The sequence below is a fragment of the Lolium rigidum genome, chromosome 2 (genome assembly GCF_022539505.1).
Source record: "Lolium rigidum isolate FL_2022 chromosome 2, APGP_CSIRO_Lrig_0.1, whole genome shotgun sequence".
Lineage (NCBI taxonomy): Eukaryota > Viridiplantae > Streptophyta > Magnoliopsida > Poales > Poaceae > Lolium > Lolium rigidum.
In genome coordinates, this window is record NC_061509.1 from 20,824,247 (window position 1) to 20,848,416 (window position 24,170).

General features: G+C 46.2%; 1 protein-coding gene across 1 annotated transcript; it reads left to right on the forward strand.

Annotated features, from left to right (window-relative positions):
- The first annotated feature begins 13,593 nt into the window (after positions 1 to 13,593).
- LOC124689311 (anthocyanin 3'-O-beta-glucosyltransferase-like) lies at positions 13,594 to 15,539 on the forward strand. Its single transcript, XM_047222862.1, has 2 exons — positions 13,594 to 14,017; positions 14,881 to 15,539. The coding sequence occupies exons 1-2, from the start codon at positions 13,594 to 13,596 to the stop codon at positions 15,537 to 15,539; spliced, it is 1,083 nt and encodes a 360-aa protein (XP_047078818.1).
- Positions 15,540 to 24,170: the final 8,631 nt, after the last annotated feature.

The window sequence follows — 24,170 nt, forward strand, 5'->3', positions numbered from 1 at the left end:
CCAGGAGGTCGACCTGCTCGTGCCGGAGACGTCGTCGTACGTCAGCGTCGGCCTCAAAGGTACCAGCTTCTCCACTCCCTCTCCGTCCTTGCTTAGGTAGAGCAGCTGATTCGACTATTATTAGGACGACATTTGGTACTAGTGCGTAATCTGATTCGGGTTTCTTTGTGCGCCTAGCGTTTCCCCATGGCCGGCAAGGGCAGCGTGTACCACCTCCTCCAGAACAATTAGTAGCACGTGACACGCAAGGTGAGCTGCCAATTTCCTGTTCGCTTTGATCTGGTTGTGGTCCGATTCCGATCATGTGTGGATAATGTCCTAACGCGCTTCATTTTTGGTTTTGGGTTGCAGGAGCTGATGGTGCTGGTTGTGGCTTAGGCCTGTAATTGGCACGGGCTGCCCCCGATGCGCCCGCTTCCGCCGCCATGCCACCACCGAACTGCATCAACACCTTCCTCCATGGTGTTGGCCGCCATGGGCTGAGAAACCCCCCACCGCCGCTGCTCCATCCCTCCACTCCCTCACCCTCTCCTCCGCATCTCTAGCCAGCAAGGGAGCGGCAGGCCTCCGGTGAGATCTGTCGGGAGCCGCATCCATCCGTGGGGAGTAACTGGACGATGGCGAGGTCTGCAGGTCACCGCCGTCTTCCAAGAAGAGCTCGCAGGAGGTATCCTTGGATCATTTACACTAGGTTTCGACGGTGGCCAGGTCCGCAAGTTGCCATGAGTTCTTGGAAAAGTATGCAAGATATAGTATTCTTGTGTTCTCATGTCTCGTGTTATAATGTTTGTGTAGTTCACATGATTTGTAGGTTTGTTCATCTCGATATAGTTTCTTCTTAATATGTTCTTAGGTCGGCTTCAGATTCTGTTGTTGTTAATTAGTTGTTCACTTCGACGAGCATACATAGTTGTTTCTTTGGATTCAGGGGCCAAGGAGATCACGGCCATCGTCACCAAGAGAGTGGGCCGCGCCAGAGTGAAGTTTCTTGTCTATCTTGCAAGATCTAGCAACTGACATTTCCATAGCACTATTGTATATACGATATGCTAAACCAATTCAGATGTAAGGTTGATTCTTCTCCTATGATTTTCACACATATATACAATTTGTCATAACTGACCTACTGATCTCAGTGTCGTTTTCAAACCATCAAACAATGCTAATTTAGTCGCTGCAAAATGAAAGAATCAATTTAACATTAGATTCTGGATTTTGCTACTGCTAGCATGTATATCTTGGTTTAACAATACACCTATGTCAGCCTGTCAATATTTAGAGTAGTACCATTTGGTTTCCCAGCTAACACGATGTTCTGGAACTGCACATACAAGCAAACAATTTATGATATACTTGCAAACAAATTATTTCTACTCTTACACAGTGCATGATATACTTACAAGGAATGATATGGACTTGTTTGAATTTACCAATGATCTACTGCCAGTTTCATTACCGGAACTGCACTTGTTTGAATTACTTAAATTTTCTCAATGAACTGGACTAGTTTTCATTACTGGAATCAAATAGTTAATTGCCGAAATATAGAGTGCCAAAGATAAATTTTTGCTGCATTTCTATTGTAATTCTCAGTTAGTGCTTTATCAATACCATCAATATTGTAGATTATTTCTTCAAAGTACCAGAAGTGTGTTCACTAAACTGGTTAGTTTCTCCTTTAAATGCTCATATTACATGCTGCTGTAGTTTCTTCACCTTTTTACTTCTAATGAAAAGCTCGGTTTCTATGATGCAATGCTATAATTAAATCAATCCTGCAACCTCCAGTTGAAATTAATGCAGCAAAGAATTTCAGTTGTATCACTAAACTTGGTTAATAGAGATTCTTGATAAATGTCGCACTTCATCAATGACGCCATACTCTGAGCACAATTTCGAGTTCATTAACCCTTCACTATTATCAAGAACTTTAGCATACGACAGTCCCAGGTTCAGAGTTGCAGTGTGACAATCTTGTTTTCTTTGCGAGAGGAGAAGAATTGATGCTCGTCGAAGGGCGAGAGGAGTTGTGCTGCTGATGGCAGGTGAGGTGTGTTGCAGATCTTGAGGGAGATTTGCTCTCCGTCCTTGCTTCGGTAGAACAGCTGATTCGACTATTAGGAGAAGATTTCATACTAGTACATGATCTGATTCGAGTTTCTTTGTGCTCCAAGGGTTTCGCCATGGCCAGCCTGGAGCGCATTTCATACTAGTACATGATCATTCGAGTTTCTTTGTGCTCCAAGGGTTTCGCCATGGCTGGCAAGGGCAGCCTGGAGCGCCTCCAGAATTAGTAGTAGTACATGATCTGCAAGGTTAGCTTGCCATCTTGATTCGATTCGGTGTGGTTCAATTCATTGATGTGGGGATAACGTCCTGATGCGTTTCTGTTTGGTTTGCAGGAGCTGCCAATGCTGATTGTGGATCGCCTGCTTGCCCAACAACATGTTGAGTGGTGTAGTAGGTAGTTTCCACTGATTCCATCAGTGTATTTTGTATTTATCGTCGTTCTTTTTAATGGAAAATATGATGTGTTGCGGGAGTTGTTTTTGTGTTTGGTGGGCCGGTAATGTCGGTTGTTCTTTGATTTAGTCATCGCATGCTTACCTTTGCCCATTTTTATCATAGGAATATAATGTTTGAATTGCTTATCTAACCTGCTTAATGCATCTGTATGGCTACTTATTGCTAATAATTTCATCCCTTGGTTAAGGAATTAGATTAAAACATTTCATATCTATCATTATTTATTTATGGTGGAAGGACTGATAAGTATACAGAACAAGTGCTACACCTGTCTCCGGTAGAAGCATTGTAGAACATAAGGTCTCTGATAACGCATATTTAGTTGATGGACCTGTATGTGTTCTGAGATGGTGTCACTTATGTTTTGGTTATCTTTGATTTATTCTTGGAAATTCTATGGACTTGTGTGCGAAGAGATGTGATTTCTCATAGCTCTGTTGGTGACATCTTAGCGATTGATTTTGATCTATATGTTCTGATTCTGATGATAGGTTTTTTGTTTAGGGAGAAATAGCTCTTATTTGTTGTGCTTCTAGTTTTGGTTGGGGAGAATAGCTTTGCTTTGTTCTGATTCTAATGATGGCATGAATAATAAGAGAGCACTACCACATTTGATCTGTTTTTCACTTTTGTTGTTGAGTTGTCAAGAAGATAGGCTACAGTATCCATGGTCATTTTTTCCCACTTTAGAGCTCTTTCTAGTACTCTTGAATATTGCCCATTATCCTTATGGATCATGCTTATTTTTGAAGAATGATGTGCTTTATTTGTTTCCTCAATAGGTTGTCCTTATGTTATATACAGATAACGGGACTGCACTTTTGTCTCTTGGCTGCAATGGTGTGGAAATGGCAGTGCAGTGACAGTAATCCCAATGGCAAGGTAGACTGAAGACTTTGACTCATTTGGACTTCAGTTGGAATCCTTTTTTTACTTACCTTCTGTATCATCTCTACTATCTTATTAATCTACTGCAGTTTTGCCTCAAGGGCAACCTATAGCGCCTCTAGAAGGAGTAGCACGTGATCTGCAAGGTGAGTTGCCAATTTCCTGTTCGTTTATATTCGGTGTGCTTCGGTTCCAGGATATTACAACGTCCATATGCACCATGGCACTGGGATCGGATTAGACAGGCATCTGCTACCTCCTTGTGCTTGCTGCTGTCTCCTGCTTGACTAGCGACATGTTGTAGTGGCGTAGGTAGTTTCCACTGCTTGATTGCACCTGTATATGTAAGATTTAGTGTCCCTTAGTTTGCTGGAAAATATTCTGTGTTTCGGAGTGAGTATTTGTGATCGGTGATCTGGTATTGTGCTAAGTGTTCTGCAGTAATTAGCTCCTCTGTTTTCTCATTGATTCAGTATAATGCATACATGATGCAAACATAGTTTGCTTTGATCAGGAATCTTTTTCATCTTTCTTGTTCATATGTAATTCTCTGTTCAAATTATTGGAACCCCGTCATGTATATTTGCTTGCTGAAGTTTTTTTTTTTTCCTGTTGTGGAAATGTTTACACTAATGTTTAGTGATCAGGTCCTGTTTTGGGAGAATAGCTCCATTATTTTACACTAGGAAATGTACCCTTGCGTTGCACCGGAACAGGGGAGAAACCACTCTTGGAGGAAAAATGGCAGCGCGACCCAAAGTAGATCAAACCCACATAACCGTATCCTTAGTCCACTTTTTCTTCTTAATCTTCTTTTATTTATTTGATCTACCCCCACTTGCACCATGGGCGCTAAATAATCTTCAAATATTTGTTTTCACAGAAATTTCTTTAGTACAAAGTTTACCGGTTGCAACGGTGCCACTGATATGTGCTTCTGTAAAGAACATTGAAAGGGTACAGTGTAAATACTTCATGTTAGTTGTGTTCTGCCAAACTTCAAAACTGAACTTTTAAACTGTTTTCCTCGGCAAATTTTCTAAACTGTTTTCCTCGGCAAATTTGTCATAGTGAACATTCGTAAAGAATCGCATGGGGCCAGCTCTATAGCAGCAGGATCATCTACACAAAATACAATGGTTTGTCCACGTTTAATAAAAAAATTCTTAGGTACCAGAGCAAGTACAATAAGTTCTAATCAGTTGGCTATAAGAATTAAAATTATATATTTATCTATAGTTGGAGAATAGATAAGAGGAGATAGAACGTAAGTGTGCTCTTATGCAAGAGCTAGCTCTAGCACGTGCTTCTAGGTAAGTTGTGTGAATGGGTCATCCATTGAGAAAATAGTATATTTTATAGTCAACTATTGTACTTGTTGCCTACATGTTAGCTGTAATAATATGGCATCTTGCTTACAACCAACAACCGGCTATACACCATCGTTATGCATGCAGCTTCGTCATTAGCGGACAACATCCTCGTCTCCCAGTTGACCTGCTCCTTAGCTTGCAACGGAATACATTAGCACCTGAGCTATAAAGTCCGTGAATGTGGCACCCAAAATACATTAAAAGTTATTTATTCTTCCGCGGAGCAATAAGAATAATATATAAATATATATTAAATGAAAGAAGATGAACTGTAGTACGCAATGCTTAACTAAAATGCAGATGAATTTGTGCTACTGAAGTGCAACTTTTTGTTTTCATTTTTTGTTTCCATTTTTTGTGCTACTGAAGTGCAGCTGCCTATGATCTGAAGAATAAATTTCATGTTTGTGTGTACGGTGCATTTGAAGCATTGCAACTTAAGTTAGTATACATGAACTCTGTTCTCAGTGTCCTGTTTTCCACTCTGTTCTGAATGTGATGTCTGCTTCTTTTTTCTGAATGTACTGTCTGCCTCTGTTTTCTGAATGTCCATGAGAAGTGAAAGCTAGTAGCCTAGAAGCTTAAAACTGTTCCTACCGTGCTTGAGACTTTTGTTTTGCATTAAGCTAGAGTTCACTATAAAAATCCCTACCGTCAATTACCTGCCAAATCCTTTGCTGTTCTCCCGAACTCCCCTAACCGATTTCCCAATCTGTATTTGCCTCCTCCCAATCAAACCCTCTCTCCAAATAAATTGCTGTCAGATCTTGTCTACCATTGTTTTCTCCCTCGTATCTATGCCTCTAATGTCTTTCTTCTCAGTCCATTACCACTGCCCCGCGTCTCCAATCGTGCGGCAATGCCCCACCTCTGAAATCTTTGGTCGGCTCTGCTGCTACAACACCGGCCAAATCAAGGCGGTGGTGAGTTAAATCCTAGCTCTGGACGCTGCCGCTTCTCCTCAAATTCGATTTCCCTGGGAGTGAGGGCGCTGGCCATGGCATGCCGCTTCCGCCGGTCTTGCCAGAGCTCTTGCGGTTTACAGCGACCACCGCCGCCCATGGTGCCGATGGATCAGAAATGCCACACATGACACATACCAGTCAGATCCCGCGACTGGGATCCCGTTGGCAGGGAGGGAAATTTGGAGCGGAGAGACGCTGCACGAGGAGGGCCAGGGGAAGCAAGCGGCGGCCGTGGAGGAGGTCGGTGGCGCCGCTCGCCGGAGATCGAGGGCTGGCGGCCGGTTGTGGAGATGAAGTTCGGTCGGGTGAGAAGAAAAATAAGAAGGGAATCGGTTCACATTGTGGCAATGTGCGTATTATGGAACTCGGTGGGAGGGTAAATCGGTCCTAAAATACGTTGGACGAAAATTTTGACAGAAACCAACGGACCGAACCACGGAAACGCTAGCTCCTTTATTATTAGGTATAGATTGCTCTTCTTCTGGTTAAGAAAATACCAACAGAACAAAATTTGTCTACTAAATGTAGTAGATTATAAATATATTTATGTTTGATTCCAACATGAAAAAATGTTCTCAAAGCCAATCATGTTCTCACTTTTCTTTTATGCTTCCCAATGTGATCCCAGTTTGATCTAGTCTTTTGTTACTTGGTTCTTTATATCAGGAATTAACATATGTTTATCTCTTGTGCAGTTGTGTTATTCCTGGGAGCTGGCCTGATCATCCTAGCCACGGATAGCTGTGTTGACTCCATGTTTTTGGGTGAGTTTCTGTTTCTCCCTTAGCTGCTCTACATGGCCATGGAGGCATGGTTACCTCCGCATCCTTAGATGATATGCTGATGGTCATGAGCTGTATCTATTTGGGCAAACATACTTGCTCCTATCTTTTATATGTCAAGAGGCCAGAAACCCCCAATTCTTATGTTTTTTTTTGGTTCTTCTGCTGATGGACGCTACGTGATGTAGCGATGTGGTGTTTCATTTCCTGTTTTGGTGCAAGTGCCGTGAACGACTTTGCTCCTAGTGACGTCCTGGAAGTTTCAGGTTGCTGCAATGTCGTGACTGAACATGGTTTTGTGTGTTTTGTAGTGTTTTTGAAGGTTGAGATCAGTCTGCTCTAGCAAGTTGGTCATTTTTTCGTCTAAATTTGATGCAATAGTAGCGATTTTCCTTTGAATTTAGTGACTGTAACTGAGCTACAATGGTTTGGCCATTTAACTCTACTTGTCTGAATATTTGGTGTGATCTATTCATTCATTCAAATTTATCGGTTGCCCTCTTATGTTGGTTGCAAATTTATATCCTTCGACAAAATTCTATCTTTTGAATTGCCGAATACTAGTAGTACTGCATTTATAGGCAGCAGTAGCACTACATGTACCAAATTGTACGTATTACTACTACTATGACAAGATAGTAATTCCGCTAGTCAAGTCTTGTTTCAACATCTTATTGCTTTTCTTTCTTTCCTGGAAGTTAACTTGTGTCTTCTCAGGTGATTCTAGGTAACTATTTGGCTTCAAGAATACCAAGTAGGCGGAACTATTCAAATGGCCCCTTTTTTTACGCCAAGGTTTAGGTAAGATGTCGGGTTTCTCTTCTTTTTCCTCTATGAGCTTTGTGATATTGTGGCTGTATTGGCATGTAGGCCTGGTTGTTAGAAGTTCTTAATTCTATTCCATTCTTTTTGTTCAGATTACTTGAAACTGGTCATGTGAAGTTGTTGGTGCGGATTTTTGACACTTTGCATTACGTATTGCTCTACTCTTAGGTGGTAGTAGAGATTAATTAGCCACATGTAGATGTGGACTGAGTCTGATGATGGACTAATTCATCTGAAGATGGATTTGATAAGGGTTGTATTGGCATTGGATGCTTGCATGGATTATTTGGTCAGAGTGTTAATTGCATGCACATCTTGCTCTCATTCATGTAACACTCTTATGTTTTACTTTTGTATTGTTCAAATGGGTGCACTTTTATAGATTCTAAATCTAAATAATTGTTTACTATATGCAAAAATACTACTGTTTTGTAGTTTATCGAGGGTGAAACTTAATGTTGTGTTGTTCACCTAATATATCTCGGTTGCTATTGATGTTGTTTAAAGCTCTGATATTTCTTTGTGGTGACTGACTTCCACTGCAAATTTACAGTGGCTATGCAGACTAGATTACCAAGTTACTAGATGTTTCACGTGAACTGTCTAGAGTCAATGATAGATCGTTGAATCACATTTCCTCTGCAGAATATTGTATCAGTTAATCAAAGCATATAGAATTTTTAGGAGTGAAGGTAATGTCATGCTTGGACTTGTAGGGGATGGTTTTTTTTATCTGTTTACGTATAACAATGGTTCTGATATCAAGTGACTGCAGGTGGTGATACCTGCTGGGAATGTTTTGGTCAAAGACTCCGAGTAGAAACGGGCTCTAATCTTTTGATCACAGGTAGTCCTCTCTTACCAAATGATTGCCACTTAACTAGTGCAGTGCATACTGATAATTAGAACAACAGCAAGGTAGCACTTGATGGCAAGACTATGTATCTTGTTGTGTTGTTTTCTTTTGCATCACAATTTTGATTGACAGTGACATCACTTGGTGTCAATTTGTTTCTTTTTTCGCAATCCTGAAAATTGTATGCACATGTATGTTACTATGTATCTTCTTGCTAGTTACAGTATATCTTGGTGTTTATTTTCCTGATAACTTGAAAACTATACATAGGTGACTGCCTTTCCGAGGAGACAAAGGTGCTATCATGTTGGTAGATAGATGAATATCCGTTGTCATGCGTGTCTAGTTGAAGTCTTCCTCTTAAATCTATTTATTTCTTTGCTAAATATGCTTTATTAAAGATGGCGCTGATGTTTTGTTCCTGCTGGAGGATCCAGGCATCGGCTGGAGTGTTGAGCCTGATGCATCACTGGAAAAGGAAGAAGGGGACAAGGAGACGTCGCCATCAGGCAGCACCTAGCCTCCTTGAATATTACTAGAAAGCCTTGGCGCGGCGGCACGCCGCGCCCGTAGCTGGATATGTTTGTATGATGTTTTATGTTGCTTTTGTATTGGAATTAGTCTGTCTACATCGTGAATTAGAGATAACTATTTTGGTGAGATAATTGCTATGGTGAATTTGTAACAGTGTGTAATTTTTTTCTACTATGGTCTTTAGTTTCATTTGTTATTATATTTTTTCCCATGGTATGCCAAAGGGGCTGGTAAATTATATTTTTCCTATCATTCACACAGTACGTAAGTACGGAGTAGTACTTATTGATGACACTAACTGAATGTGGGGTAGGACAGCACGCACACACGTGGAAGGAGGAAAAAACACCATGACTCGCTGTCAAAGGAAAAAAAATCGAAGCGACCACAACACAGCACACGCGTATGGGATAGCTCGTCTGTCTCGTAGCCTTGTTCCTCCCAACTACCAATTCCCCTTTCTCTCGCTTTCTCTGTCAAGCTTTGCGGTGGCGCTGCCTCCGATTTGATGCCGTCGTCGCCAAATCGCTGGAGCTGCCCTGCAATTGGCGCTCTCCTTGCCTGCACCGCCGGCACCCCGCAATCGAGTTGCCTTCTCTCGGCCTGCCGCGCCGTCCCGTCAAAGCCTATCCCGAGCTGGACGGGAAAAGGCCGTGCTAGCCGGGGTGAAAGGCACTGGAGAAGTGGATTATAGGGGGCAAGCCGACAGCTACGATTCATGGCCAAAGGAAAGCGGCCACACCCCGGGCACGGCTGCACAGCGCCAGAAGCTGAGGATCCGTTCCATCAGCGGCGGTCGGACGAAGGCGGCAGCACCCCGTCGGTGCAGCGGAACGCTGGATGCAGCTTGATCCACCACAGTTACATCCTTGGCGGTGGTAACCGTGACTCCTTTCAACTTGCCGCCGCTGGGCCGAATGTTGGAAGAGAGCCGGCGTGGCCACGGCTGTCTCTCGAGCCGGGATTTCAACAGCACCACCAGTCGCATGGGGTGAGCAAGGTTGCAAGGGAAGATTTTATGGTACACGTCCCCTTCCTGTTTTTCTCTTCTCCATCATGTGCTTGATCTAGTTTGTTGTTGGCCCCGAATATGCATGTTGCACTGAAATTTCTTTAGCAACTTCTGGATGCCAAGCTATAGCTGCCGTTTGGTTGTAGGAATCCGTTTACATTGCATGTTTTGGTCACTCGTCAGTACCCACTGAGTAACAAAGGAGATAAGGTACTTGGGTTGTCAGATTTGGCTGCATATAGTATCTGTTTGACGATATTGCTATCCTTCCAACTACATGCCGGCCATAATGTTCAAGTTCAGATGAAAACTCCCGACCCTGAATTGCGTAAAAGTTTTGGGTAGAGTCAATTGGCTTAATCTTGAATATATTTTTTTCAAGAAAGGGCCTTAACTACTGGAGTAAATTACATGGTTGATCATTGAAGTTGTCCGTATAATTCAGTTGGGTCATTGTATTCTAAAAAGTGAAAGTTACGGTCCTTATACTTGGCTATGTGTGTCACCCTACGGTCACTGCCGATGTTGCGGCTACGTATGACTACGCGTGGCGATGAGGGCCCATCTGGCAGCGAGCGCCATTACCAACTGGTTGCATTTCTTACAGTGAAGCCCCTGGTTGATCATTTCTGGCAGCGAGCGCCGTGAGAACCGTTCAAAACCGTCCGAATTATATTGAGTTGATCCCTTGATTACCGTCCGAATTATATTGGCAGCAGAGGAGGAGCACCGGGAAGCTGTATCCTTCGGTCCCGCTTAGCGACGGCCTCCTGGAAGAAGTGAACACCGCGGTGGTGGTCCGGGCCGGCGGACGCCATGGCCGAGCACGCGCGGGCGGCGCCGGTATTGTTTTGCATGGGCCGCCGACGACGCCATGGACTGATGGACACGAAGGTCCTTCTCCTCGCCGCAGAACTCCGACAACGTGAACGATCCCGAGGACGTCGACCTGCTGCTGGTCACGTTACCGTTGCCGGTGGCGGCGTGAATTCGCTCGACGCGCGAGTTGTGGCATCCATGTCGAGCTCTGTCGGCGTCCTCGCTGACGGCCGTCTCATTGAACATCATGCTCACGACGAGGACGAATTAGTTGTCCGTCCTCCGCCGCATCATCGTCAGTCGTGCAACCGGTCAGGCTCGGCCAACAGCGCCGGTGTAGTGGTCGACGTCGAGCCCGCACTGGACTTGCAGATATGGAGCTTCTGGACGTCGGCAGAGTAAGAGCCATGTGTGTGCATGTCGAGCTTGATTGCTTGATCTTCTCAGCATGCTGCGCCACGGTCATCTGCTCGGAGCGAGGCGACGATCAGCACGATAGAACACGTTCTTGTGCATGCATGTTAGATTCTTTTCGGCCGGTGCCACAATGCTGGCCGGAGCACCAGGTTGAACCACGCCGCGGACGAAGAAACAACTCGCAGAGGCGGCCGAGATGCAATTCGTCGCCCACGAGCGCGCTTCGCCTGAGGTCGTCGCGCACGACGTACAACGCACACCGCTGCAGCCTGCCGATGTGCCCGGGTGCGCGAGAGCGGCGGCCTACCGCGGGACGCCCACTCCGGTAGCGCTGAGGTCGGGAACGGCGTCAAGCATGAACGCGCAGTTGAGAAGGCAGTCGTAGAGCTGCGCACGCCTCTGCTTTGTCCGGTGGCGGGAACTCTAGAGATTGGGGGCCACGGGGAGCTACGTTGGAGGCGGGACGCGGTAGGCGTGGTTGGGCGGCGGCCGGCACGCAAGACGCTGGGAGGCAGCGCGGTGAGAGCACAGAGTCGGGCGTCTCCTCTGGCTCCGACTTGCTCCGCGTGGCACACACGAACCCCGGGTGGATCGGGACACCGCCGGCGAGGAGGGGTAGCCTCAGCATGGAAGCGCGTGAAGCATAAATGCTCAGGTGCCTTTCTGTAAAACACCGGCCTGTCCAAATTCCTCCCTCGCTGCAGCTGGGTCCCACCACATCATGAAAACGCTTAGGTAGCCGCAACGTCCGCAGTGACCGTAGGGTGACACGCCTAACCAAGTACAAGGATCGTAACTTTCACTTTTCTAAATACAGTGACCCAACCGAATTATACGGACAACTTTAGTGATCAGCCATGTATTTTACTCTAACTACTGGGACCTGATTTAGGGAGATATTTCGGGAGAGAAATAGAAAGGGGACTCCACATCGCTGTCCGGCCACACGTAGTTTTCTCTCCGGCGGCATCATGGCCTCCCGTCCCGTCCCATCGCCAAGTGCAAGGAGGAGATGGAGCGGACGAGGCCGAAGGAGGGTAATCTCCACCAGTACTAGTTTGTCAACGTCAAGCCATCAAGCCAGCAGGTACGTGCATTGAGCTGCTAAGGATTGAGAGGAGATGTTTGGACCGATCGATTTCCGTGTATGTTATTTTTTTCCTGATCGAAAGATCTGTTTACTTTCTTGGCAGTGATGTTTCGATCGACCGATTTCCCAATCTGCTTTTTTTTTCAATTGTTCTTTTCTTGGCCGTGAGAAGCAGCCACATAGCAACAAAAACAAAAATTTCAGCCTTTAATTTGCAAGTTTGTATAGATTGACGGTAAAACTTTTGCAAAATCTTAGGGACGTCTATACCGGTTTGTCCATCAGCGATGTGGAGGTGCGAGCTGGAGAAAGAAGGGATTCCTCCTGGCTTTAGCGAGACAGATCGAGAAAGAAATAGAAAGGAGACGGCGGAGAGTCGTTTATTGGATGGATGGATCACGGAAGGCGATCCGGAGCATGGTGGCCTCCCCGACCGGTTTCTCCATCGAAGATATGCGGAGGTGCGAGCTGGAGAAAGAACGGATTTCTCCTTGCTTTAGCGAGATAGATCGGGAAAGAAATATGAAGGGGACGCCGGAGAGATGTTCACGATCCGGAGCATGGTGGCCTCCCCTCCCCTCTCTCGCCAAAGTCCAAAGTCATAAGTCACGGCACGCGCTGCCGCCCGCGGTGGCGACCATGGCCTTCTTTTATAGATGGAGGAAGGTGCGTTTTTCCAAGCGGGAAACAGGTGGATTTTCGTTTGTTGCTAATTGAACCGCGCGGGCGGGGTGGACGGCAGAGAAGGCTCGCAACACGGATCGGTGACGTGGAGTGGAGCTAGCGGAGATGTGGCCCTGAGACGCGCGAGGTTTGGAGGAGGGCCGGGATTAGTAGATGGCATGCGACGGGATTAGTGGATAATGAATGGCTTGGCCGCGGCAGGACTTCCGCATTTTTGGTGGGCCGCATTGTGCGTGCGCGCAATGTTCTTTTCTTTTTTATTTGCGCGCGAGGCAGGCGTGGCGCGGCGCGTTGTACCGACGATTAGCGGCGCGAGGAGTCTTTGCGTACGTTGACCATGGGCCCGGACCTTGGCTCTTGGAGCGAAGCGGTGCCCTGCCTGCCTGCCTGCTAGCTACGACGACCCGTCCAGGTCCAGCTCCAGCTCGCCTCCTCTAACCATACCTCTACTACTTCAAGACCTCACGAATTTGCACCCACTAAGTTATCACGTATTTGGTCAAACGAAGTCACTCTGGCCTGCTGTTTGTCTTTGGCTGACTGAGGAGTAGCAGTACTAGCATTGAACGAGGTAAATGGTGGCGTAGGCTTCACGGCCCTTTAATTTGCGCACAGGTAAACATGTGGTGCTTGTTCACTAAGCAAACACATAGCCATCAGCAAATAATAATTTTGAAAGAGAAAATGCGTAGACTGGCTTGGCTGCTTGCTAGGAAGTCTTGGAAGAGTCAATGGCCCAAATTTCCATCCGCTAGGCCATAAAAATGGCAGAAGCAGAGTTTGAGAGACATCAAACTCTCCCAACTCAGTAGCTAGTTACAGATGGAGATTTTCCTTCCAGCAGTGCTGGGCGAGCTCGCAACAAGATCCGTGAGTTTCCTCATCAACAAATACTCCAAGCTGCCGGTGCAGGCCATGGAGATTAACCTGGAGAGGATTCTACTCCGAGCGCAGGCCATCATCGAGGAGGCCGAGGGGCGGCACATCACAAACCAAGGGATGCTTCGGCAGCTCAGGATGCTCAGGGATGCCATGTACCAAGGCTTCTACGTGCTCGACACACTCCGATACAGAGCTTTTCAAGAAGATGGCGCTGGAGATAATAAGGTTCGGAATTACTCTTGGGCTCTGTCCAAATTCAGCTCTGCAAAACGTCTCTGTCTATCTAGCAGCAGCACAAAAGCTTCACAAGAACTTGTAGCTGAAAATGTCCTTGACAATTTGAGAACCATGATTCTTGATGCCAGTGAGTCGGTCATGTTTTTGACATCTTATCCTCGCCTGGGCCGCCAGCCTTACAACATGCATATCTTGCTGGGAAATTGCATGTTTGGTCGCCAGATGGAGATGGAACTGATCCTACACTTCCTGTTGCACACACAGCCTTGCAGTGGTAGACATGACAGGTTTGATGTCCTCCCAATTGTTGGTCCACCGATTTGCGGGAAGAGTACTCTTGTTGCTCACGTCTGCAATGATGAAAGAGTCCGTGATCATTTCTCACAGATTGCCTTCTTTAGACACGGCACTTTCAGATTCCCTTCCGCCTACTTAAAGCCTCCGTCGCAAAACCCCCAGTACCGAGAGCCACGATACGGAAAACCTTCCAGAGACTCCACCGCCGCCAATCCCATCTCGGGGGATTCAGGAGATCGCCTCCGGCACCCTGCCGGAGAGGAGAATCATCTCCCGGAGGACTCTTCACCGTCATGGTCGCCTCCGGAGTGATGAGTGGGTAGTTCACCCCTGGACTATGGGTCCATAGCTGTAGCTAGATGGTCGTCTTCTCCTTATGTGCTTCATTGTTGGATCTTGTGAGCTGCCTAACATGATCAGGATCATCTATCTGTAATTTGGAGCTGATGAATACGAGTCATAAGAGCTTCTGTCGCCTTTCTCTCTTCTTCGGAAGCTTCGGCGTCCCAGGAGTGGCGGCGTTGAATCTTCGCGTTTCCGTCAAAGGGAACTATGTTGTGTTCCACGGAATTGGCGCTTTCTTCGTGTATGTAGAGCCACCTCTTGCGCCATCCTTGGACAGAGTCGGGAAATTTGACGTCGAAATAATCGACATCGGTTCGGACACAGATAACTACGCCACCTATGTTGTAGGTGGCGTTGTGAGCGCCATTACGGTGGTGTACGTCTCCTTCGGCACGCTCACCAGTTTCTCCCATGCTGAGCATCGCGAGATCGCCCGCGGCCTTGACCTCGCCGGCAAAAACTTCGTGTGGGTGCTCGGTGGCAGCGAGGACGACCGGTCGGAGTGGATGCCTGATGGCTTCGCCGAGCTGACCGGCAACAACGACCGCGGCTTTCTCATACGAGGGTGGGCGCCGCAGACGCTCATCCTGAGCCAGCCGGCGCTGGGTGGTTTCGTGACGCACTGCGGGTGGAACTCGGTGCTGGAGGCCGTGAGCGCCGGCGTGCCGATGGTGACATGGCCGCGGTACGCCGACCAGTTCTACAACGAGAAGCTCGTTGTGGAAGTGCTCAAAGTGGGCGTCAGCGTCGGCGCCAAGGACTATGCGTCGTGTATGGAGACCCACGAGGTGATCTCCGGCGAGGTGATCGCTGGATCCATCACCAGATTGATGGGAGAGAGTTTGGAGAGCGACAGCATACGGAACAAGGCCGAGGAGCTCTGTGTGAAGGCGAGGACCGCGGTGGAGAAAGGTGGAGGTTCCTACAATGATGTTGGGCGGTTGATGGACGAGTTGATGGCTGGTCGGAGTGCTGTCAAAGTGGGAGAAGAGATCAATGGATTTTGATACGAGTTGTTGGCTACTTTGCAGTTAATTTGGCTTTGTGCGTCATATATATGAACAGGCCAGGTTTGAATTCTTGCGGCTTGTATCGCCTTCAAAGTTCAATTCATATAAGTATCTTTTATTATCCCAAAAATACTTCACGTTTTGGAAAAACCAGCGTCAAGGCCGAATCAGAAATCTTCCTCACTTACCAAGTCCAGTTTTCGTCCACCAGGTTCTTGAACTCCTCCTCCACCTGCAGAGCCGCAAGATTGTTAGCCATTATCTTCTCCATGCTCTGCGTGAACGCAATGGTCTGCGCCTCCCGGACAAGATCGGCCTTGGTAGCCTTATGGCCTCGTGGACGAGGTGGAAGGACTGGACGGCCTTGATCGTCGTCTTCGCCGTCGAGGGTGACCGCTGTCCCATTCTTCACAGCTTTTTGGTAGGCCGCAAAGCTTATCATCCACTTGTTGTTGTCTTTGAGCACCTCCCAACAATGGACCATATGGAAACCCTTCTTATGCGTCGTCTTGAACTTCTCCAAACGTGCCGGGGCGGCACCGACCCTCTCCACGCGCCGGCCCTTGGCTTCCTCGGCACCGGAAAGACGCGTGAGCCAGCCGCCTGCTTGGTCACCGCCGAAACCTGCTGCACCCCCACGTCGACGACCTTCCGCTCCGCAGCAGCCGAAGAAGAACCATCGCTAGACCTGCAAAAGCGAAGCTCATCATCGGACATACCTTCGGTTGACGGAGACGCAACCTCCCAGAACCTTGAGGCCGGGGTGGGATAGCCTATCTCGTTCCAGAAATCCCGCGCCAGCTCCTCGTCCGAACGCCCACCTCGCCGGACCACCGCGGAACCATGACGAGTCGTAGGGGAGTCAAGAACGTCCTCCGCCGATTCAAAAGGCACTTCGGAGTCACACGAGTCGTCACTGTCGACGTCCTCGATCAGCACCTCGAACCGCGACCCCAAGGGTGAGAGCCTCTCCGCCGACGGTTTCCCCTCTCCGATCTGGATGCCCCCAGGAGGTAGCGTGAGTCTACGACGCCGGCGGGCAAGGGCGCCGGCGGTGGCAGCCTCGGACCCAACGGTCATTCCTCACCCGAAGGTATTATGGATGTTCCATTTGTGGCTATATGTTTACCCAACATTCTGCAGGCACTCTATTGCAATTCAATAATTTTAGCAAGCCTCGCACCGTAGTTTAATCGCTCCATGGTCAACTTGAATTGTAGATACAAAGTGAGTATGTTCGGAAGAGTCACTTCATAATTAAGTACAATCTTGAAAAAATAATTAAGCGAGATACTTGTGTGTGATATGGTAGAACCTGCGGTAGGAGAAGACCAACAGGTGACAATCATGCGGTTGTGTAACTCGAGCACTACCCCATGGTATTCCGAGTCAAATATTACAGCCTAGGGAATGACCGTACCTGAAATTGAACTGGAATATCCCTTTAAATTTAAGACTTGTCTGTGAAATAGTAGAACCCTGCAGTAGGAGTAATATTGGATTGATCAAGTGGATCAATCCTAGCAAGCCAAGTTACACAGAGAGGTTAGCCAACAAGCAAGAAATGATCCAATGGATCATTGGCTTGCATAGGAAGCACTGAAGCATATCACAGGCACCACTGGCACACACACAAGTGTCACAGATGCAACACAAGTACACCTAGACAAGCAAGTATGATAGCCCAGTAAGCACAAGCAAATCCTAATCAAGCATAGCATGGAATAGTTAGCTCTTGAGCAAGCACAGTAGAGCATGACAAGTGTAGAGCATGCTAGGAGCAGCAGAGAAGCAAGCACAGCATGAACAAGCAAGCAAAGCAGCATGTGCCGCACCAGTAAATGGTAATTGGGCCATGAACTTGCAATTAACAGAAGCACAGGCAATTTGCATAGGAATAGCATGGCTCTGTGTGATCACAGGATCACCAGAGAGCAACAGAACATGAGGAGGAAGAAGAACAGTAGCTTGAGAGGCGCAGGCATGGAGAGGAGAAGGAGATGAAGAGAAGTACTTACACACGCCTGGTGGCAGAGGCTATGGCATGGCGAGGCAGTGCTCGCGCGGCCATAGCAGCTGCAAAGCCAGGGAAGGCGCCGGCGTTACGCCGACGAACACCACCACAGCAGCACGGCACGGAGACGACGGCACAGGTACTGCGAGCAGCACCTGCGCCAGGTCGGTCTCAGAGGCGCACACGTCGACGGCGAAGGCGAGAGCTCGTCGGAGACCACCAGATCGTCCATGGAGATTCTCCACGAGATCCAGATGGAGGCGATTCGCCAGGAGAGGACGAGAAGGGAAAAACTGCGCGGACGGATCGATAGATCCGCTCGCGGCGGTTCGAGATCGGTAGGTGGCTACGGCGGAGGAGCACGGCAATGGCCGGAGCAAGGCGGCGGCCATGGCGGCGACGCCATCGCCACGGGAGTCGCAGGAGCCTAGGGTTAGGGACGAAGAGAGTGAGAGGGCCGAGTGAGTGAGTGGGTGGGCCGTTCGGCGCCACCAAGCCACTATGGGGCAAGCCATAATGGGCTGTCCCATGGGCTTCGACTATTGGGCTGGGCCCAATAGGGGCCAGGGGGCATATTTGTCTTTTAACAATTATTAAAAGACCAAAACTTTACCAAATTTTAATAAATCATAAACAATTCTAAAAATCCATTAAAAATTGGATTTATGAATGAAAAATAAATCTTAACAAAGATAAAATATGAAATAGAATTTATGAAACAAATTCAAAATTATGAATTTTAAGAATTTAAATAATAACTTGGAATTTAAAATTATTATTTCCTTGTATTTAAAATTCAAGGAAAAATCTCAAATAAGTTCAAATACTTATTTTCAAACATTTCAAAATGAAATTCTATTATTCCAAGTCATTTCTTTTGTAAAAGAGCATTTTCCCAGAAAAATACTATATTCCTTTTTATTCCAAAAACTATAAAGGTAACTCTATAATTTTCAACTATTTTTGGAATGATTAAAGGAATCATCAAGTAAATAGTTTTACTTTGAATTGTTGTACTTTGTGTGAATTAAAATGGTTTATACTTTTAAATCAATTGTAAATTACCGTCAAAGACATAAATCTTAATACAACCCTAAATTGTAATAACTCCACGGGGAAAGGGATTCAACATAAAATAATACATCCATGATTGCATTATTTGGATTTTATAACATTGTCCTTACCGGACAATGATGCTTCTTACTGAACCCGAGGTCCAGGTTCCATCAATCGCATTGAACCGCACTATCTCGCAGATCCACGGGCAAGTTCACCCTTGCTCATGTCAATTTGATTATTTTCTACTACTTTAATGCAAAGCTATATACTTATCATTCCCGCATCGCAAATGAAATGTTATTTTCCAACTATGAATATGACTATGTGGCTGGCAATGGAACCATGGTATGTGCTCGATATGGTGGAGGTTCCATTGCAATGGGTTATATCACCCTAGGATTAAATTACCAATGCCGTCCAGTTGATTCTAGCGCCGTACAAACCGCGTTGACCATGAGATCTATAATGGCTCGCGGGAAGCCGGTCGTATCTTTTCCCTTACGCACGCCAACGGATTGGTAGAGCCGGCGGGGTGTTGGAGGCACTCGCCGTAGGTTGGGATAGCCTTTTAAATCCCCATCCATTAGTGATGATGGCTCTACGATCTATGAAGGATTGTCCAAAGTACACCATGAGTAAAGCCGTATTATCTGGGGAAGTCTACCGGAGGTGTGCGGGTGGACAAAAGGGTGGGTTTGCGATCGCGGAGAAGGCGGTGTGGGCTTGGATCTTTATACCTGGCCTCACACCAAAGGAAGTGTGAACGGGGGCAAGTCCTCGCGGATGGCAAAAAGGGTGAGATCTCTTGTGGGAAAAGTAACGCACCTCTGCAGAGTGTATCAAATTGTGGCCGTCACTCCTTGTTCCGGGAAGGAAGCTGCGAACGCGGCAGAAAGGAACTCCATGAAGTTCTAGTCAACTCGTGAAGACCGACGGGCATAGTTTTCATAATAAAAGCAACCTTTTGAAGAAATGATTGCGAAACATGCATTGACCGGCGATTTCTCGATCAATGGTCGTAGCTAGTGCATCAAACACCTTTTTATTCTTTTAGAACTTGCCGAGTACCTCTGTACTCACTTTCTTCCGACACCCTTGCTAGATCGTGATCCGGAAGTGGAGGCCATCAACGATGGAGCACCGAGAGGAAGCTACGAGCTGGTCTACGAAGAACCCGATCTTACCGGCGGAGTGGAAGGCGTAGACTATGGGATAGTCTACGGACCGTGACGACACGGAGGTGGAGGAGTAGTGACATACCCTAGCATCATAGAGCCGAGCAACGTAGAACTTACCTAAATAAGTTGTTGAGCTCTCTTTTATATTGTTATGAGTTGTAATCGTACTTAAGTAGTATCTTAGGGTGTTCTCATAGGACCTGTGAGAATACCAACTTGTTAAGACAATGTTTGTAATAAAGTATGGAGTGTTATGACCTGCAATGTTTCTGTTGTACCACTCTGAGGGATATGGCAAATTGTGAAGAAGTCCCTTCGCAAAGATCAACGACTTGTATACTACAACATGCAGTGGTATGCTGGGTCACCGCAGGGCCATAGGGCGGAGTGCACACGGGACGGTGGTACGCGAGTTACCCAGCTTCGGAACACCTGCACGATGACAGGGCCTACTGCTGCTTGTCTGGAATTATCTGGGCGCTTTCGCGTTGTTACAATGAGTTGTGGTTGTCTCGCTTCTAGCTCGAGATCTCCCCTCAGGGCTCCCGGGATCCGGCTTATATAGGCGCACGGATCTAGGGTTTACATGGAGAGTCACAAATCCCTCATAGTCGATATATATAGCAACCAGCGGAAAAGCAAAATTCAAAAACAAAGCCAACTAAGCGTCCAACTAAGCATCCTGTAGCCGACTAGTGTGACACCAACCAGTCTGGGACAAGATACCCTGAGTAACCGTCTGGAGATGGTTGCATCCAGTATCCATAATATCCCGCTGGTCCTGAGGTAGCAGCAAGACCCATAGTTGCACCCAATGGACCACCATATGAATAACCTGCAAAATATTGAAAGAAGTTGAATTATTAAATACAATGTTATTTCGGCACCTCCATATTGACTAGCACAAGGCCGATACACCAATGCGTATCCGATCCTTTGTGTTTTGTCAACTCCATTCAACCAATTGCCAAACATATTAGTAATATTAGTTTGAGGTGAACGATTAAAAGCGAAATAAACCATGTGCCATAATAACTTTGCAAAAGGACAAGCTAAAAAAAGGTGTTCAATAGATTCCTGTGCACCACAAAAACAACACTTCGTACACCCTTTCTAATTTCTTTTTGCAAGATTATGTTTAGTTAACAAAACTTTGTTATTGAGGAACCACATAATTTTTTTGATCTTAAGTAGGATTTTTAGCTTCCATAAATATTTCCGCAGAAAAAGAGCATGATCATTCATCAAATCTTCATGCATAGACTTAACAGTGAACAATCCTGAGGTGGTAAGATTCCAAATAAAGCTATCCGGTTCATCAGCAAGGTTAACATTCATTAGTCTTCTATATAAGTGCAGCCATGCTATCCATTTGTTCCCATTTAATACTCTCCTAAACTGAATATTAAGAGGTACATGAGCTAACGCATCCGCAACTAAGACATTTCTATGTTCTGCAATGTGATATAGAGATGGATACTGCTGCGCTAAAGTAGTGTCCCCCAACCAAACATCCTCCCAAAATCTAATAGCCAAACCATCACCCAATTTAAAATGATCACGAGCAAAGAAATCATCTTTCACATGCATCAATCCCTTCCAAAATGGGGAATCAGATGGTTTAGCTGAACTTCAGAGAGAGTTTTTTGAGATAGATACTTATTTTGTAGTAAGTCTGCCACACCCCTTCCTCATTCAGTAATTTTAAAAGCCATGTACTTAACAAACTTTTTTTTAAATGTAAGACCTCAATGCAAAATCACCTTGATCTTTCGGCCTACATATGATATTCCACTTTGTTAATCTATATTTCCGCTTCTCTTCATCTCTCTCAAATTTCCGTCTGTCCCAGGCACGTGCGTCTCTCTCAAATCTTTCCCTCATCTCTGTCAATCTTATCTCCTCCACATCAACTGGCCGGTCCCCACCCAGCTTCATCCACCCCCTGAGCTCCCCCTGTGATGACAATGTTGATGATGACATCATTTGGAGGCTAACGATGAATAGGCAATATTGACCTTATGAGATGCAATTCTTGTGCTCTATCTCATCAATCAAACAAGGATAAGATAGTGAGGACGCCCCCCCCCCCCCCCGCCCCCCCTCTCTGCGCCACGCACACACAAACCCCAAAAGTAAAGTCTGTTGCTTGTAATGCCACCCAGAATAAAATTTGGAGGGCAGATAGATTGGAAAAACGTGGGTGGCTAAATTGTGTCCTTGGTCCACTTTGAAAGCAAATTACGGAGTAGGTGACACTCAATTAACGATACACAACCATTTTGGAAATACAGGAGTGGATGGTCATCCATTTTACTCACCCTCAACAATGGTGCCATGTGGCATCACTCGATTTCAATTTGGTCGAAGATGATGAGAGTGGGTGTTATCCCTGGGCGCAAGGCGTTGGACTCCCTCACCTTCCTCATATCATGGAAGATTTGAAATAAGCGCAATGCACAGGTCTTTAATAAAAATCATATACCGCCTTTTGTGTGACTAGATAAAATTAAGAATGAAGCCATCTTGTGGGTCATTGAGGGTGCTAAGCGATTGGGAGAAATGATACCGAGAGAGTAGGCTTTTGTAAGCATTTTGACATTCTTGTCGAACTAATTCTTAATTAATAGATTGAGTTGCTCCTTTTTTAAAAGAAAGATGACCAGCGGCTAGAACGCCCTTCGGTTCCATTCATACAAGGTATTTGCTCCAATACAACCCCCTCCCCTAAACTAAGAGCAAACTTAAATACACGGACGTTTGAGATCTCATGATACCCCTTTGTTATTAGTCTGAAACGGGTATATGTAGCCCTGTTCAAAACCTGTATGGGCCAACTAAATTATACGAATATATTGCACACATATGTATATGATTATGTAGATGAGCGGATCATTGGTGGCAACTCTCGTTGATGTTGGGTGGGAGGGACGGCAAGGCGTTGTTGGCCAACAATGTGGCACTGTGAGGCAACGCTGGGCGACACGAGCCTCAACAATGCATCCTAGATGGGTGACGGCAGGGTTGGGGCGGCATGCGTGATGAACGGTCGGACAGTCCGCCCCAGACAGTCCGGGGTAGTTTGGTGGACTATCCGTCGCGTTGGCAACGAGACTAGGCGGAGATGCCTTCGGTTCCAGTGGCACGGGAGTCGATATTCGGACAGGTGGTCGGCCAATCATAGGCACCACCTCTCAGTAAATTTAAACACTGTGCCCACGGTTCCAGATCGATGTCAATCATTTGATATTTTTAGCGTAACATACGGATCACTCCCCGGCTCCTTTTTCATTGAAAAAAGAAACCACAACGTTCGTACGGATTTAACAAGAGCAAAGAAAAAGGAGGAGCAGCAGCAGCAGCAGATCTCACATCACCACATGCACAGACTCATCATCAGGATGCTCGTGCAGGTATTCCAGGGTTGCTCGACCACCATGGGTGCAAGTGACGCTGAAGCATTCCGAGAGGAAATCTAGTCAAAGGAAGGACATTTCCATCTGGTTCTAGCTCCAAGATGCCCTGATCTTTGTCAGTAGCCGGTGCTTGAAGCGATGCACTAGAGGCCACCTCCTAATCTTTGAATGGCACCCTCAAGTCCCTCAGAAAAATCAGGATTTGCTGCCAAATCTGTTTCAAATTGATCCAAGTTTTTCTGTTAAACAGCAGAGCATTTCTATTGTGCCAAATGGCCCAAAAGATAGCAGAAGAAACAATGTTAAGTTGCAAGTGTCTTTTGTTACACAACCATTTAAAAACTTAAGACATAAAATCATTGATCATCACATCAAAGATAGCACACCTCCTTCCAAATTAATTGAACCACTAGGTAATCAAAGAATATGTGTGTTACAGATTCTATTTCACTACAAAGACTACACTCTAATGGTTTTGAGATCCCTCTTCTTCTCCGATTATCCCTACTCATGATTGTATTTCGAGAAAGAAGCTAAACAAAAATGTGAATTCTAAGGAGTATTTTTAGTTCAATCATTTGAAATGAAGCCGTTGCTTAGTCTGCTCGAGCACAGATCGTCCAGATTTGGTGACCACAGCAGGGGAAGTCAATTGTAGGGTACGGTAGATGTGGCGCGAGATAATTAATCACCTCCTCTACTACTTCAAGACCTCACAAATTTGCACCCACTAATATATACTAAGTTATCACGTGACAGGTGCCGTCACCAAAATTATTGGACAAAATTATTGCATATATACTGTAGTACTGTACAAATTGCTGCATCTATCAGTCGAACTGCTCCCAATTCTCCAGCTTTCCCCCTCCGCTCTCGATTCTTCCTACTACAACCACCTCAAAAGATCACAAAAAAAAGTGTAGTTTTGTGTCTAGAAGATCTGCGTCGGCAGCAGGCATCC

What these genes read in the sequence shown, in the direction of transcription:
- LOC124689311 (XM_047222862.1), top strand. Translation starts at nt 13,594, where the DNA reads ATGGAGATTTTCCTTCCAGCAGTGCTGGGCGAGCTCGCAACAAGATCC. An exon ending in AACCATGATTCTTGATGCCA is followed by an intron (nt 14,018 to 14,880) that starts GTGAGTCGGTCA and finishes CCTATGTTGTAG; the next exon opens with GTGGCGTTGTGAGCGCCATT.